We start from the raw sequence: 15,830 nt of genomic DNA on the forward strand, positions 1-15,830 counted from the left end.
AACGATGTGTCCTGATGTAGACCTCTTTCTTTTATTTTGTTATTTTTAATTGAAGTTAGTTGATTTACAATGTTGTGTTAATTACTGCTGTACAGCAATTTCCATTATGGTTTATCATAGTATATTGAATATAGTTCTCTGTGCTATACAGTAGGACCTTGTTGTTTTGTTTTTTAAATATTCATTTATTTATTTGGTTGTGCCAGGTGTTAGCTGCAGCTCAAGGGCTCCTTACTTGTGGCATGCGAACTCTTAGTTGCAGCATGCATGCAGGCTCTAGCTCCCTGACCAGGGATTGAACCCGGGCCCCCTGCATTGGGAGCACAGAGCCTTACCCACTGTGCCACCAGGGAAGTCCCTGGACCTTGTTGTTTATGACCTCTTTCATCTATTGTCCAGAGATCCCAACCCTTCAGTTCTAGGAAATTTTCTTTGCTTTTCTGGTGATTTCTCCCCTCTCCTTTTCTGGAATGCTTACTTAGATGTTGGACTTATTTTTTGACAGGTGCAATATGTGCTGGTTAAGGGCATAGGCTCTGGAGCCATTCTGCTGCTTCCTGCTGTGTGACAGTGGTCTGTGACTCCACTTTCTCACCTGTAAAGATGGGGATAATAATGGTCCCCACTTCATGGGGTGGTTGTGAGATCGCACAAGTTAACTGTGAAAAGTAACGAGAACAGTGCCCAGCACACAAGCACTCTGAACGCAGCAATGCCAGATTTTCACAGGGGAAGCTGCCACCAGGGGGTGGTGCTTTTGCCCCCCACAATGGTGGTGGCAAGCCCCAGCCCATCCACCCCTTTATCCACCCCCTCTGTTATGGAGGCCTCTAAGGCGCCCGGCCAGCTCTAGCACTGGGGAGCGCTGACAAGTGTGACAGTGACTCCATTGTCTGCTTTCTAGCTATATGGTTTTGTTGTTGTCATACATTCTGGAAAATTACAGCTTTATCTTTCAACCTTTCTGTTTAACTGTTCGTTTTCCTCTCACGCTTTTCATTTATAAGTGCTCTTTCTCGTTTGCTGAATGTTCTTTCTTTATGGCCTCTTGTTCATGTTTTCGGATGCAACAGCCTCTCTAATCTCCCTGAGGATACGGTTTTAGCTTTGCTTTTTTCCTCCTTCTTCTGCTCGCTTTATTGGCTGTGTTCCTTCTGAGTCCCTTTTCCTTTTGCTTTTTTGTTTTTTCCTCTCCCTCAGCTGTCTGGTGATCCTGGGTTGCCCAGTTGCATTTAATCTTAGTGGCTGGGGCTTATTGCCTGGTGAGCTTTGAGATCAAGGATCGAGCCAGGCCATTCTCCTGACCACCTCCCAACTGCCAGACTTTTCTTCTGTGTTGGGAGCTACTGCAGAGATGAGCTCTTCTCTCTGAGAATTGTGGGTGCCACATGCTTGGGGCCGGACTCGGAGCCAGGGGTGGAGGTGGCAGAAAGGCGGGAATCTCACGTATTCCCCCACTTTCAGAACAGGACCCTGCCCCCGACGGCCAACCCAACGGAGAGCGCCTCTGCTGGAGCTCACCTCCCAGCCACAGCCGGTAGGGGCTGAGCCCTGGAGTCTCTCTTCCTTCTCACAGTTGCACTTGCGTGAACGATCTCCTGGACCCCGACCTCCAAGATGCGAAAGCAGCTGCCGCTGTCCACCTTTCTTCAGCTCCACAACATTCCACCCCTTTGTCTTCATGGGTTGCTTCCTTTATAAAATCCTTTTCCTATCATTTTAGAGGGAAGGGAAATGAGGCAAATATTGTTGGGTTTAACCAGGGGTGTCTGTATTTCATGTCAAACTCTCCCAGGATGGAGAAGAGACCTGCCTAGTTGGGGAAGACACCTTGCTGCCTCAGGCAGGCTGAAGTTGCTAAGCTGACAACCTCAGGGCCTGAGCCTCACTGAGTGAGGGTCTTGGGACCGGGTGGGCATGCAGCAAGCGTCCAGGGTAGTTCAGCACCAGGGATGGACACCAGGAGCCTTTAAGAAACAGTTCAGAACTAAGGGGACTCTGAGTGCATACCCTTCCCACGGGATTGGTTCAGAAGCCTGTCTCTTGGGTTGCAGTTCTACCGACTGTATGTCAGTGACTCTACGACGCCATCAGCGCAAAAGATGCAGTGTTTCATGGGGTCAGTAGGAAAGAGAAAATGCGGCCATTAGGTGACAGCACACCATGCATTGATAGGCGCATTCAGAGATGTTATGACGCAAAGATGCATCTCGAAATCTGAGTCCGAAATACAGCGATTCTTTGTCACTGCTTTCAACCGCAGCCCTGGAGAGGATCGGGCCGTCTGTGCCCTGCCTCGGGTTTTCCTGCAAAGCAGGTAGAAAACCGACCAGAGGCCGGAGGGCGGCAAAGGACGAAGCGAGCGGTGGACTGGGACGCACAGAGGCCGGCGGAGGGCGGGGCTGGCGGCGAGCGGAGGCCGGGCGGCAGCGCGCGCGCCCCCAACACGCCCCCGGCCCCGCCCCTTCTGTCCGCCCCTCCCGGAGCGTTAACTGTTTCTCCCCTCACCGGAAGCGCACTCCTTTTTCCTTCCACGTTGCCGGGGGAAAGGGTCTTAATCGCGAGAGTTCCGTCCTCTTGAGAGTTCCTCCGCCGGCACCCAGATCGCGCGAGACCGCGGAAGGAGCCGAAGCGTGCGGCGCGCGCGCGCGGCGGCCGCGACGGGCGCAAGATGGCGACGGCGACCATAGCTCTAGTAAGTGAGCACCCCGTGACCGCGGGCCGCCGCTCAGATGGCGAGAGCGGGTTGTCGGCCCGGCCAGGGCGCCGAGGGTCCCCCGGGGATGTGGCGGTCGCTCCGGGGCCCCGCGCGAGCTCCCGCGTCCTTTGGTCGCGCGAGGCGGGGGCGGGGCGGGCGCGAGGCGGGGGCCGGCCTGCGGCCGCAGCTTCCGGCCCGCAGATTGCAGCTTCCGGCGGCCGGCGCGGTAGGGCCTGGCGCGGTGGGGACCCGGGGTGCAGCTGGGGGCCGTGCCGCGCGCCGAGCCGGGTCCCTTCGCGGTGAGGCCGGTCGGGCCCTGGCGGCGGTCATCCCTTTCTGTCGATGGGGTGCGCCTGTGTCCCCGACTTGAAGGCGGGGCTCCTGGGAACCGTGGCGTTTCTTCTCCCGCTAGTGTGAAAGGGGCCGCTGGGCGTGCGGGGGCCTGTAGGAAGCGATCGGGCCCGGTGAGGAGGGAGGCCTTGGCTTCTTGCGTACACAGCTGTGAATTTGCTCTCCGCTGATGCTCAGCGGGGAAGAGGTTTCCAGCCAACAGGGACTCCGTCCTGCTATCCCCACTCAGGAAGGGAAGACGGGGTCTCTCATTGCATGTTTCCTGAGCAATCACATTGTCCCAAGCGCTGTGCGAGGACTTGGGGGAACAGTGGGGAACCAGAGGCAGTCTTGCCCTTTTCCGGGGTCTGGTGGGCACTGGAGACCAGTACCCACCCAGGGTGCCTGAAGTGCTAGGGGGGTGCGGGCACCTAAAGGAAGGAACCCCTCCTGCCCTGCTTAGTGCTCGCCTCCGTCAGCCACGTGGAGCAGTTAGCATAGATGGACAACCCCTCCTCACACAGCACTTCCGTGGTGAAGTCTCCCTTCACTCTTCTTCCTCCCAGGCGTGTGCGACTGACTCCCCTCCGGGACCCTTCACACGTCGCATCCCTTTCTTTACCTGCCACTCTCCCCCGACCTGTACTCAGACTGATGTGGTGAGAGGTCTGTCTAAGAAGGCAGCTTTTGCAGGTAGATGGAGGCTGGACTGATAGGGGAGATGTCTGAGGGTCAGGGGGTGTACTTAGACTGCCTTGGCCATGCTCTCAGCTGGGGGCTGATGCCCAGAGAGGGGACCGAACCTGTCGCACTGGGGAAGAAACTGACCCCTAGTGAGAGAGAGGCCCCAGGCTATGAGGGGGGCCCAGTGTGTGATTCTCAGGCCTAGCTAGCTTCACTGTCCTCTTTCTGCCATGTCCTGCTTCCTGTTGAAGCCATGAGAGCAACTACTTTTGTGAGAGGGACGTTAGCGAGAAAAGAGGTGAAGGTGGAGGCTTGGAGGCCACCAAAACTCCTGGGAAGGTGTAGGAGCAGGAGAGGCCAGTGAGAGTCATGTCCCCAAGCGTCCACAGACCTGCGTCAACACCATGCCCCAGCCTTGCTCAGGGGGACTCAGCTCTGCTGTGGCACAGGGCCAGACACAGGTGGTGTCATAGTAGAGGTGGGTGGGGGCACTGAGTCTAAACCCTGTAAGCTGAGGTTTTCGATAAGGGTCTTCACTGGCCGTCTGACTCCTTTCAAGAGGTTAATATATGTATGTTAATAGGTGTATGTAAACTGTAAAGGCCCAGGCTTACCTCATCAGCTTGTGGGAGTGAAGTCCAGCTTGTGGTCCAACACCTTCCTCTTCCTACCTTTTGAATGGATAGGTTTCTAGAAGGGTTACCTGTTTTCCTGCAGTCCTTTTGGGGCATATTGAGAGCTTGGTCTCTGTCTTCTGGTCCATGCGTGCTGAGCAGTGCTGGTTTGCTGTCCTAAGCTGTGGCTTCAGCTCTTGTGGGAGGTGGAGTGGAGTGGCACAGTGATCTCGTGGGGAAGGACCCAGGAAGATACAGCAGTGCCGCTTCTGACTTGGGAGTGCCTTCCACCTGGTGGCTGCAGAAACGGGCCATAGCCCCTTCCTCTGACACTCGGACTCACTCCCACTTGGGACCATCATCCTTGGGTTCCATCTGGCAGGAGCGCTGGGACCCTCTCCCCTCCCCGGGGCACAGTGGCTTTTTTTCTCCTTCTGTGGGTCCCAGCCTGCATGTCAGTTCACAGAGAGGCCTTTTCCCTGGATGCTACGGCCCAGTGTGCCTCATGGCCCCTCTCTTCCCGCCCTGTGCTTGGTGTTCTTCTTAGCACTTGTTAACTGCAGAAATAATCTCACGTAGGTGCTGGTTGGTATGTCTCTTGTCTTGTTTTGCTGCATCTGCAGTGCCCTGCACAGAGCCTGGCCATGCAGTGGACAGCATGGCACCATGTGAAGGGGACAGAGCGGAAGGAAGGCAGTGTCCTGCAGTGGCCCTGCTGTGGTGTCTTGGCTCTGGATGTTGTAATAATACTAATGGTCATTGAAACCTATGGGTTGCTTGCCGTGTGCAGATGGATTGCCTTAAGTACTTTATATGGAACCACTCACTGAATCTTCCTGCCAGCCCCAGGAGACAGGCCTGAAGAGCCTGAAGCCTGGAGATGTTAAGTCATTATGTAACTTTTTTTTTTTCTAGTGGAAATAATCCTTTTGCCCTGGGCTGTTGATCACTGGCAGTGCTGGGGTTTGGGTCCCAGAATCATGGGGCAGCACTGCACCCCACACCACCATACACACACACCTGCCAGAGGGGGATTCGCACCCCTCAAGGCACTGCTGCCTGGTGGGGGCGGGGTGGGGGGCTTTGTGAGCGCAGGGCGTGCTGCATTCATTGCCAGAGGATGACAGCATGGGACTGGCTGTAATGATAAATGACAGTTTCCTTTAAGCTCTCTTAGCATCTGCTTAGAACAGAACTCTAGGCTCCGTGGGACTGGAAACTTTGTTTCTGCCATGAATGGGGTAGGATGTGCTTCCTAGAGTTCCTGGTGAACTGAATTTTCCTGGGAAGTCTCTTCTGAGCTGTGCTCTGATCTCAGCCCTGTCCTGGTTCCTGTGTTGGCTATTACAGTAATTTGGGGGAGTGGTTTATAAGTGTGCCCTCAAGTTGACTCTGCTCACAGGGGTCTAAAGGTTGGATTGTATCCCCAGACCTAAGTGATCTCTTGCTGTGGGTCTTAAGAGGCAGCCTCTGCTCTGGGTGTGTTCTGGGGGCTGCCAGGGAACTTGGGGCAAAGCCAGACTCTAACCCTGTCCCCAGATGCCATGTACCCACTGGGTGGGGCCTGTGTCAGCAGGTCCCCCCTTTCCTTTGTCTCTCTCTGGGGCACAGTTTCTAAGCAGCAGTGGTGCCGAGTTCAGAGGGGTTCCAGGGAGGCACCAGGGCTGGGTCGGCCACAGTTTCTGTGCCCACTGGCCACGTCTCTAGTGCAGTCAGGTTTGTGCTGCTGTCTCTCCTTTGAGGCTGGAACTCCTGAGACATGCTCTGGCCAGGTCGGCCCAGCCTTTGGCTTTGTTTGTGCACGGACCCTCGAGGGTGGGCATGGCTGTCGCCTGTGTTCAAGATATCTGTGGGTCTCGTCCTTGATCTGGGAGCGGGTTCCTGCTGTGCGGCATCTGAGAAGGTGGGGAAGTCTCAGGGCCCTTCCACTAAGACCCTCACCCCTGTGACGTTGCCCACCTTCTGCCCTTGGCCTGCCACCCTTCTAAGCCTGGTCGGGAGCTTCTCCTTCCATTGGGCTGGCTCTGCACGGCAGTGCTTCTCGGCCCCTCTAGGCGTGGCCAAGCTCTCATCTGCCCTGAGTTAGACAGCCGTGGACGGTTTGCTGGGGGAGGGAGGCTTACACTTACACATGCAGACCCCCTGCCCGGCCCTGCCACTCAGAGGGCAGCCCTCCTCAGAGCTGTCTTCAGGAGGGGCCTGGGACCTGCCCCAGGGGCTTGGCCAGAGACTGTTGAAGGCATTGGGGCTGGTGCTGAGCTGTGGGCTGGCCCAGGCATGTGTACAGGGTGCTAAAGAGGTGCCTCTGTTTGCCTCAGGAGGGAGACGGCCATCTGTGCTCCTTGTCGTCTTGTCCTGCGCGGCCTGGCCCAGCCTGCCAGTAGGAAAGGAAGTGCTCTTTAGGACCTCAGCTGTGTGGCCAGAGGGCAGCTCTCGACCCACTCCTGCCTTTTGTTGGCCTGGGGCAGGAGCACAGCTCAGCTCTCTGCCGTGTCTCTTTCTGGGGACTCGTTGCCAGCGCGGGGCTGCCCCAGATTCTGCTCTGGTTTCTGCCAGGCCGGCCCCTTGTGCTGGGCTCTGGGCAGCTGCAGGTGTGCTGGAGGAGTGGGCAGGGTGAGGTGCAGTGAGGCAGTGTCAGGAGTGTTCAGGGGCCGTGTCACAGCTGGCTCCTTCCTGGGCCCCTGCCGGCCTCCCTTCCTGGTCCGTGCGGAGCTCAGCTCTTAACCAGGAAAGACGAGAGAGGGCCTGGGTGGCTGGGTCTTGTGAATGTCCGTCACATCGTCTCCTTCCTGCCTGCAGCAGGTCAATGGCCAGCAAGGAGGGGGGTCCGAGCCGGCGGCGGCGGCGGCGGCGGCGGCGGCGGCAGTGGTGGCAGCGGGAGACAAATGGAAACCTTCACAGGTACTGACCTTAAGCATCCTCGCCCTCAGGCCCGCCTGCCCGCCCGCCCGCCCGCCCGCCCGCCTGCCTGCCTGCCTTCTCGTCCCTGGGCCCAGAGAGACCTGGCAGGGGGTGGGGCGGGAGGAGCCCGAGGGACTCTTCTCTGCTTTCTGGGCAGAGATGCCTGTCCTGCCCTCTCGCCACCCAGCCTCCAGCCTGGCTCTAGCCTCCTCCTCCCTGCCTCTACTTGGCGTCCTCCCTGCTTCTGTGGTGGGTTGAAGCCTCATGTGTCTTCAGACACCAGGCCGATGGTGGCTGTGGTCAGGTGGGGTGTGAACCTCAGCCGGTGGGAGCCCTTCACCGTCGGGGTCATACAGAAGGGCAAACGTGTTGTTCCAGAACGTGCAGAGTATTCTTAAGAGCCAGAGATACAGAGTTTCACTTCAGATCTCTGATTTAAGTAAAACGTGAAAGCAGAACCATGTGTAAGTCAAAGTACAAGTCCGGGGGCCTCGGGCAGGGCTTCAGGGCAGGCGTGGGAGATCTGGCCAGTTCTGGGCCGAGCCGGTGGGAGTGTGGGAGGGGGGGCCGGGTAAGAAGTTTCTTCACGCTTCTCCACGGCAGCGCCTGCGTCCAGAGGGTTGGGGGGCTGTTCGGCTGGGCCCCCAGCACGCTCGGGGGAGGGCCATGGCACGCAGCCTGGACCCTAGGAAGTTACGGGGACTGAAGCTGGTGGGCCCCTCTAGCCAGCCCTCCCGGACCCTGGCTGGCTGTCTAGCCAGCCATTGGTTGGTAGGAGAAGGGCTTTTTGTTTATCAAGACAAAGAGGAGATTGAAAAGTTTCTAAGGGGCTGAAAGGGGGTAGCATTGGTTACCATGGTGACAGCCTGCTCTGGAGTCATAGCCCCAGGCTCTCGGGCCTCTCTCCCACTATGGAGAACTGGGCTTGGAGCCAGCGGGAAGGAGGACAGCCTCGCAGGGGCCAGACTCGGTCGCCAGGGGAGGGGCTTCCAGGGCTTCCTGCCCTTTGACCCTGTGCTGGAAACCCCGCACTCCAGCTGGTCAGGGTGGTGGTTCTTGGGGTTTGGGTCATCCAGCCCCTTCCTGCCCCCTTTGTACCTCTGTCCTTGCTCGTCACTCCTGTGCTGGCGACCTGCCTCTCTTCTCTGCTGTCCCTCCCGAGGCTTCATGCTGGGGGCTGCAGAATACCCCCTCTGGAGCGGTTGCTGGCCACCCAGCAACTGGTGGATAGGCAGGTGTGTTCTAACTCCCGACACACATGCTCTTCTGGGTCTGGTGGCCGTGCTTCTCTTCCAGCTTACACAACTGTTTTCTTCCCCCTGCAAACAGCTTAGAAATGAGTTTTGATAGAGGACATGTAAACAATCGTAGTAGCATCCACTGTGGTCTGCAGCAGGCTGGGACACCGCCACCGCCACCAAAGCGTCTCCTTGTCCCTGTGCTCGCCTAGGGTGCTGGTGGGTGTCCGCTTCTGTCCCCCTGTGGCTGGCCTGCTTCTGGCTTCTCTTGCCAGGGTGCTATGCACAGCCCAGGGAGGAGTTTGGTGGAGGCGGGTTGGAGCCCTCCTCGGGGCTGCGGTGGCCTGGGAGAACAACTCCGGGCTCTCCGGGCAGTGTGCACAGCATGCAGGGATGGGTTACCGCCTGGAGCTGTGCTGGGAGGGAGCCCTTGCCCATACTTGCTCTTTGAGTGGCCCCTGGATCTCGTCCCGAGCAGGGAAGCCGAGTCTGTGGCCGTGGCTGGGGCCATGAGAAAGTGTGAGTGCCAGGCAGTCTGGGAGCGAGGAGTCCCAGGACCTCCAGAGAGCCCTGGCCCCTCCCCTTGTCTTAGAGGACAGCTGAGGCCGGCTCTCTTGTGCAGCATGGGACGGGGGTTCTGGGGTCAGGCTTGCCATGAGGGCTGGGCCCTTCTTACTACTTGCTACCTGTCTTGGTGACTCCTGCACGCCTGGGTCCTGCAGCTGCTCTGGGTTGCCCAAGGGCCCCAAGGTGTCTGTCTGCCTCGGTGTGTGTCCTCCCGGTGGGTCCTGGAGGAGACCGGCCTGGGACAGGCATAGGGATGTCAGGTGGGCAGACCCACGTCCAGGCCAGGCGGGAGACAGTCTGTGTGAGGACCTGTCTGCCCCTGGGAGCGGGCTGAGCTGCAGGCCACGTGCAATTGTCGGGGCAGAAGGTGGGGTGGGCTCCTGGGGCCGTGTGAGGGAGGTCTTGAACTCGTTCTTAATGATTTCCCTGCTCCCCATCACCAGGGGACAGACTCCATCAAGATGGAGAACGGGCAGAGCACAGCCGCAAAGCTGGGACTGCCTCCCCTGACGCCTGAGCAGCAAGAGGCCCTCCAGAAGGTGAGCGTGTGCGTCCTTCCCCGGGGCGCTGCGGCAGGGGAAGCCGCTGGGCGGGGGAAGGCCCGTCTCCCCGCGGGCCGGGCGCCCCCGTGCTCCTCAGCACCTTCTCCCGCAGGCCAAGAAGTACGCCATGGAGCAGAGCATCAAGAGCGTGCTGGTGAAGCAGACCATCGCCCACCAGCAGCAGCAGCTCACCAACCTGCAGGTGAGCTGCCCCCCCCTCCGCCGCCGCCTCTGCCTTCTCTTCCTCCTCTCGTGTCTGCGGCTGTCCCCGCAGGGTGGCGTGCTGCTCGGTTTCTCAAGGACTCCTTGGGACACCCAGGTTCCTCCCTGAGGCACGAGTGGCCCAGCCTGACCCACCTGTTGAGAGCCCACGGCCCGCCCCCAACCCTCCTCTGCGCCCTGCCGCCCTTCCCGAATCGGCTCCTCTTCTTGGACTTCAGACTGTGGCCCTGAGCCCGTGTGCCCCCAGGCGGCGTGGCTGGTGTTGCAGCCCCTAGGAATGTTCCTCCCCGCCCCCATGGCCTCGGATGAGAGCAGTCAGGGCCCCCTGCAGGGAGTTCAGTCCGCGGCTTGGGGCCCAGGACTGAGAGGACAGGCTGGGGACGCCCCCACGGGGCCCTGCTCTAGGCCTGTGGCCAGAGGCTGCCTTGGCTTTGGGGAAGAGGACAGGGTGAGGCTGACAGGTGCCTGGGCCTCGAGCCCCCCCCCCGCCCCCCGCCCCCTCCCCCTCAGATGTTCACACTGCCAGGAGACGCCCTGGCTCTTCACTGTGCTCCATCCGTTCCCCCCCCCCCCCCCCCTCCTCCTCCTTCTCCTCCTCCTCCTCCTCCTCCTCCTCCTCCTCCCCCCCTTCCTTCTGCCCCGCCAGCCAGGCTGCGGGGCGGGGCACCTGGGGCTCTGAGGCCCCCCTGGGCAGGTGCCGGCGGCTGGCCGCTTGGCCGGCAGTGTGGGAAGGCAGGCGGGCCTCCTGGCAGGGCGGGGACTCCGGGCCTTGCCGCTGTCTGCGTGAGGTGTGACGAGAGCGGAGACTGCTCGGCTCCAACAGACTGAACTCTGTCTTTACTGTCTTTCAGATGGCAGCAGTGACAATGGGCTTTGGAGATCCTCTCTCACCTTTGCAATCGGTCAATAGACATGCTCACTTCTTCCGGGGCTCATGTCCTTAGTCAGGGCTAGAGGGGGGCAGTGCGGCCTGCGTGCTGGGGACCTTGCTCCCCGTAGCCAGCCCTGCCCGCCAGCTCGGGACGAGCGCAACAGAGCGCCAGGCGTGGCGGGGCCAGTGGTGTGGGGGGCACCCACCCCGGGACCGCCCGTGGGGAGGCCTACATCTGCTCTGAGGGCCCGCCTTAAAACTAACCGGCCAGGTAACTGCGGAGGGCAGCCGGCCAGGAGGGTAGCTGCCCACGCCAGGCCCGCCTGTACCCATGCCGCCTGCACGCACGGGGTGCACCGCCGGGCCTCCAGCTCCGCCGGTCTCCAGGCTGCTCGGGCTCCTGGCTTGGGGTCAGGCCCCGGAGGAGAGAAGGCTCTTAACTCATGGCCCCATCAAACCCTGGAGGGAGGACGGATGGATGGGGTGGGGGGCTGGGGGGACCCAAGCGAATGAGAGAGGGAAGGACAAGGACCGGGCCTCGGGCCTGGCTGTCAGCAGGGGGCGGAGGCCACGCGGCCGGGGAGCAGGCAGAGGCGGTGGCCGTGGCCCTGGCTGCTGTCAGCAGGAGTCTGGGAAGGAGAAGCCCCTCCATCGCCCAGAGGCAGGCTGAGGAGGAGGCCAGGCCCCTCTGGGGAGTCTGAGGGGGAAGCGCGGCCTTCTCTGGGGGTCATCCCTGGGCGTGCCGCTCTCGCAGGGGAGACGCAGTCCTGAGCTCAGGGGCCAGACAGTCGCTGTGTCCTCTCTAGGAAGCGTCTGTCTGTGGGGACAGGTCAGGGAGAGGGCTCTTGGCACACCTGCTGTTGGGGAGCCCGCAGTGAAGAGGAGACGTGCTCCTATCTTGGAGAACTTTGACCTGAGGGGCAGCTGGTTTCATGTCTGGGGCGCCTGGTGCGAGAGGAGACATAATTCTACTTTTTTTTGGGGGGGGGGGGTCCTTGGTCTCAGCAGGGAGCCTGAGGCCTGTTTGTTGAGAGCATAGTTTGAGGAGGGGAGTCCCATTTGGGGGGGGAATTCTAGTCTGGGGGAGATGTGGACCTCATTTGTAGGCCCCTTTCTGAGGGACGGGGGGCCCGGCCTGTTCTAGGCCAGTTGATGTATCTAAAAGAAGCTGGCCTCTGGTTATGGGGAACCTCGTGAAGGTGTGGGGCTCCCCTGTTGAGGGGCTAGAGCCAGGGCCCTGTCTCCTTTGCCTGCCCTGGGCCTGTGGTCTCCTCCCTGGGCCCAGCTCCTCCCAGTGGCCCATGGCGTGTGGCGCTAGGACCCTCCCTACCAGGCATGTCATATGTGAGGTGGCAGGGGGGGAGCTGTCTCCTTGCGGGAATGGGGAGGTCCCCCGGCACAACTGCCAGGCTCGCCCCAGCGTGGAGGCGGTGTGTCTGCCCAAGCAGAGCCCAGGGGCTTCTCCTTTCGGCGGCTCTGCTACCTCTTGCTGTTCCCGGGGAGTAGCAGCCCTTTTTTGTGAGGGTTCAGGCCCTGGGGCCCTGCGCGAGCGGCTGCTGGTCGTCTTCTCTCCGGGGAGCCCCGTCTGGGCTCCTCACCTCCTCCCCGGGGGCTCTTCTGGGCGGTAGCTGCCCTGTCTTCTGTCCCCTCTCTCGCCTCCACACCAGTGGGTCCCTGCAGCCTGGCGGCTCCCGCTTCCCTCTGTCGGAGTGCACGGCCAGGACCCTGGGAGGACCTCTCAGCCCACCCGGGTGCCCGGCCCCAGACTGGAGGGCTTGCGGCCCTGCCTTGCGACCACCTGTCAGCTTCGCTGTCAGTCTGCCCGGGACCTGGGTGGGCCGGGGTGCGTCCGTTTCCTGCCTCCAGGCCTGCCTTTCCTTCCTGGGGGTGGGGTCCTGCCGACCTCCACCACCCTGACTGCAGGGGCTGAGCCTGCACCACGCTGCCGTGTGGGGAGCCCTCCCCAGGCGGAGCCGGGTGGGTGGACCAGGAGGGGAATGGGCTGCCTAGCCTCCCACCACCCCCTCACAAGCCAGTGGCTCTCTCTCCCCTGTGTCCCGCTCCAGATGGCAGCTCAGCGACAGCGGGCATTGGCCATCATGTGCCGGGTCTACGTGGGCTCCATCTACTACGAGCTGGGGGAGGACACCATCCGCCAGGCCTTTGCCCCCTTTGGACCCATCAAGAGCATTGACATGTCCTGGGACTCCGTCACCATGAAGCACAAGGTGAGGTTCCATCTGCCCTGCCTTGCCCCACCCCCGGGCTCTCCAGGCCTAACAGCGTGTTCCTGCGTCCAGGGCTTTGCATTTGTGGAGTACGAGGTCCCAGAGGCCGCCCAGCTGGCCTTGGAGCAGATGAACTCTGTGATGCTGGGAGGCAGGAACATCAAGGTGAGGCCAGGGGTGGACCTTGGGGTCAGCGTGTGGCACGGGTGTGCTCTGTGCTCAGTCCCCCCGAGATGCAGAGCAGCCCCTCCAGGAGCCTGCAGCGACCCGGCCTAGGCTGACTGGGCACTCTTCATCCCTGCCTCTCCCCCAGGTGGGCAGACCCAGCAACATAGGGCAGGCCCAGCCTATCATAGACCAGCTGGCCGAGGAGGCGCGAGCCTTCAACCGCATCTACGTGGCTTCTGTGCACCAGGACCTCTCGGACGACGACATCAAGAGTGTGTTTGAGGCCTTCGGCAAGATCAAATCTTGCACACTGGCTCGGGACCCCACGACTGGCAAGCACAAGGGCTATGGCTTCATTGGTGAGCTTGGGGAGGCGGGGTGGTGGTGAAGCCCACCCGACACCGTGGCTGGCCCTCACTGCCGCTCCTGCTCTGCAGAATATGAGAAGGCCCAGTCGTCCCAGGATGCCGTGTCTTCCATGAACCTTTTTGACCTGGGTGGCCAGTACTTGCGGGTGGGCAAGGCTGTCACACCCCCTATGCCCCTGCTTACACCTGCCACACCTGGAGGCCTCCCGCCTGCTGCTGCTGTGGCCGCAGCTGCAGCCACAGCCAAGATTACGGCTCAGGTAAGGGCTGGTGGAATTGTGTGGGTTTGGTGGTGGGCACCAGGCCCCCTGATCCCGTGCGGACTGGCTCTTTGGTCTTGAGTGGAGGCAGCCAGACCGGGGACTAAGCACAGTGGCCTTGGTTGCAGGAAGCAGTGGCGGGAGCAGCGGTACTGGGTACTCTAGCCACACCTGGACTGGTGTCCCCTGCCCTGACTCTGGCCCAGCCCCTGGGGGCGCTACCCCAGGCTGTCATGGCCGCCCAGGCCCCGGGAGTTATCACAGGTGAGCCTGGGTGGGTCGAGGTTTCCCTCCTTCCCCTGCCCCCTCCTCTGGGCTTGATGCTTTCAGCTGCCCTTAATGAGCTTCCTTAGTCCCCTGTGCCCCGGGCAGTTCAGCCATGCTCAGCGGTGCTGTGCTCCTTCCTGGGAATGGTGGAGGTAGGGGGAGTGACTGCTGGACCTGGTGGGTTTGCTGCAGGTGTGACCCCGGCCCGGCCTCCCATTCCGGTCACCATCCCCTCTGTGGGAGTGGTGAACCCCATCCTGGCCAGCCCTCCGACACTCGGTCTCCTGGAGCCCAAGAAAGAGAAGGAGGAGGAGGAGCTGTTTCCCGAGTCGGAGCGGCCAGAGATGCTGAGCGAGCAGGAGCACATGAGCATCTCTGGCAGCAGCGCCCGCCACATGGTGATGCAGAAGCTGCTCCGCAAGCAGGAGGTGGGCAGCCGGGACCGGTGGGGCGGGGCGGGGCGGGGCGGGCCAGCCAGCCACAGCTCTCAGCTGTCCCCCCCCCACAGTCCACAGTGATGGTTCTGCGCAACATGGTGGACCCCAAGGACATCGATGACGACCTGGAGGGGGAGGTGACCGAGGAGTGTGGCAAGTTTGGTGCTGTCAACCGTGTCATCATCTACCAGGAGAAGCAGGGCGAGGAGGAGGATGCGGAGATCATTGTCAAGATTTTTGTGGAGTTTTCCGTAGCCTCAGAGACTCACAAGGCCATCCAGGCCCTCAATGGGCGCTGGTTTGCTGGCCGCAAGGTGGTGGCTGAAGTGTATGACCAGGAGCGTTTTGATAACAGTGACCTCTCCGCGTGACCTTAGACCCACTCCCTGGACTTGCACTTTCTCCTTGTTTCCTCTGGGTTTTATAGAGTGATTCGGTGGTATCTTGGGCCCAGCCGCCCAGCCTGTGGATAAAGGTGCAGATGCTGCTGGCCCTGAACGTTCCCGTCTGACAGTGGTCTTGTGCTTATTGGCTCCCGTTGGGGCGCGGGCGCGGGCGCGGCTCAGGGCAAGCACCCGGGCTGTGCGGAGGCACTGGGCCTTGACGGCCGAGACCTAAGTGCCGGGAGGAGGGCATTCGCCGGGGTCAGCAGGGGCTGCTTGGTTACTTGGTGCCCGCATGGGGCCGCGGAGGAACGTGGGGGTGGCTTTCCTGCTCTGTGGGGCTTCACTGTCACCTGCGCAGGCAGTGCTGCGAGAAGGCTGGCCCAGAGCCCCTGAAGTCCCGGGACACGTTTAGTCTGTCAGGCAAATGAGCGCCGCCTTGGCCCGGCGCCCTACCCTCCGGGAGCCCACGTCCCTGTGAGAGGGGCGGCGGGCAGGATCGTGGGGTCTTGAAGCCAAGCCCGGGGAGGGGGCCTGGCGGGCGGGAGGGGCGGCAGGGAGCCTCGGTCCCGGGAACGGTTGGGGTGCTGGCGTGCGGGAGCTCAGGCTTTGAACGGACTTCAGCTCCCACCATGCCTTGCGCCAGGGGGAGGGAACCGAGCTTCCCGACAGACCGTGCGTGGTGCCGCTACGAGTCTTCGAAGGCACCGGCGCCGCGAGGCCTTGTGGGGGTTGCAGTTCGGGGCGGCGAGGAGCGGCGAGGGCGGGCCTCGGCTTCCCGGCGGGCTGCGCGGCTGCCGGCGGTTGTCGGCGGGGCAGTCCGGCGGGTAGTGGCGGCGGTTCTGGCTGCGGCACAGCGGCGGGCAAGCGGACGGGTCGGGTCAAGTGGGCCGGGCGGGATGCGGGGCCGCCGCCGCCTCCTGAGAGTCTGAGCGTCGGCCGGGCCGCGCCCCCCGCCCAGGCCGCCGCGGTCCGAGCGTTCCGAGCGCGGGCCGGGCCCAGCGCCGCCGCCGCCGCCGCCGCCCCGGGCCGCCCCCGGCTCCTCCCCCGCC

The 15,830-nt window shown here is 61.6% G+C and overlaps 1 protein-coding gene across 6 annotated transcripts; it reads left to right on the plus strand.

The window, feature by feature from the left end:
* Positions 1-2,462: 2,462 nt before the first annotated feature.
* PUF60 (poly(U) binding splicing factor 60) lies at positions 2,463-14,897 on the plus strand. 6 transcript variants are annotated; one of them, XM_036829987.1, is made up of 12 exons: positions 2,468-2,695; positions 7,126-7,227; positions 9,476-9,571; positions 9,687-9,776; positions 10,648-10,698; positions 12,734-12,895; positions 12,968-13,060; positions 13,209-13,422; positions 13,501-13,691; positions 13,820-13,955; positions 14,151-14,386; positions 14,467-14,897. In XM_036829987.1, the coding sequence occupies exons 1-12, from the start codon at positions 2,672-2,674 to the stop codon at positions 14,764-14,766; spliced, it is 1,695 nt and encodes a 564-aa protein (XP_036685882.1). In that variant the 5' UTR covers positions 2,468-2,671; the 3' UTR covers positions 14,767-14,897. The 6 variants fall into 6 exon arrangements, with proteins under 6 accessions (XP_036685885.1, XP_036685887.1, XP_036685888.1 ...); XM_036829989.1 differs by having other exon boundaries at positions 2,546-2,695; positions 7,129-7,227; positions 14,467-14,766; XM_036829990.1 differs by lacking the exon at positions 10,648-10,698 and having other exon boundaries at positions 2,463-2,695.
* The last annotated feature ends 933 nt before the right edge of the window (positions 14,898-15,830 follow it).

Source organism: Balaenoptera musculus, chromosome 17 (genome assembly GCF_009873245.2).
Source record: "Balaenoptera musculus isolate JJ_BM4_2016_0621 chromosome 17, mBalMus1.pri.v3, whole genome shotgun sequence".
Taxonomy (NCBI): Eukaryota; Metazoa; Chordata; class Mammalia; order Artiodactyla; family Balaenopteridae; genus Balaenoptera; species Balaenoptera musculus.

Coding starts and splice junctions, on each gene's coding strand:
- PUF60 (XM_036829987.1), top strand. CDS start 2,672: ATGGCGACGGCGACCATAGCTCTA. Junction 2,696..7,125: donor CGACGGCGACCATAGCTCTA/GTAAGTGAGCAC, acceptor TCCTGCCTGCAG/CAGGTCAATGGCCAGCAAGG. Junction 10,699..12,733: donor CTCTCTCACCTTTGCAATCG/GTCAATAGACAT, acceptor GTCCCGCTCCAG/ATGGCAGCTCAGCGACAGCG.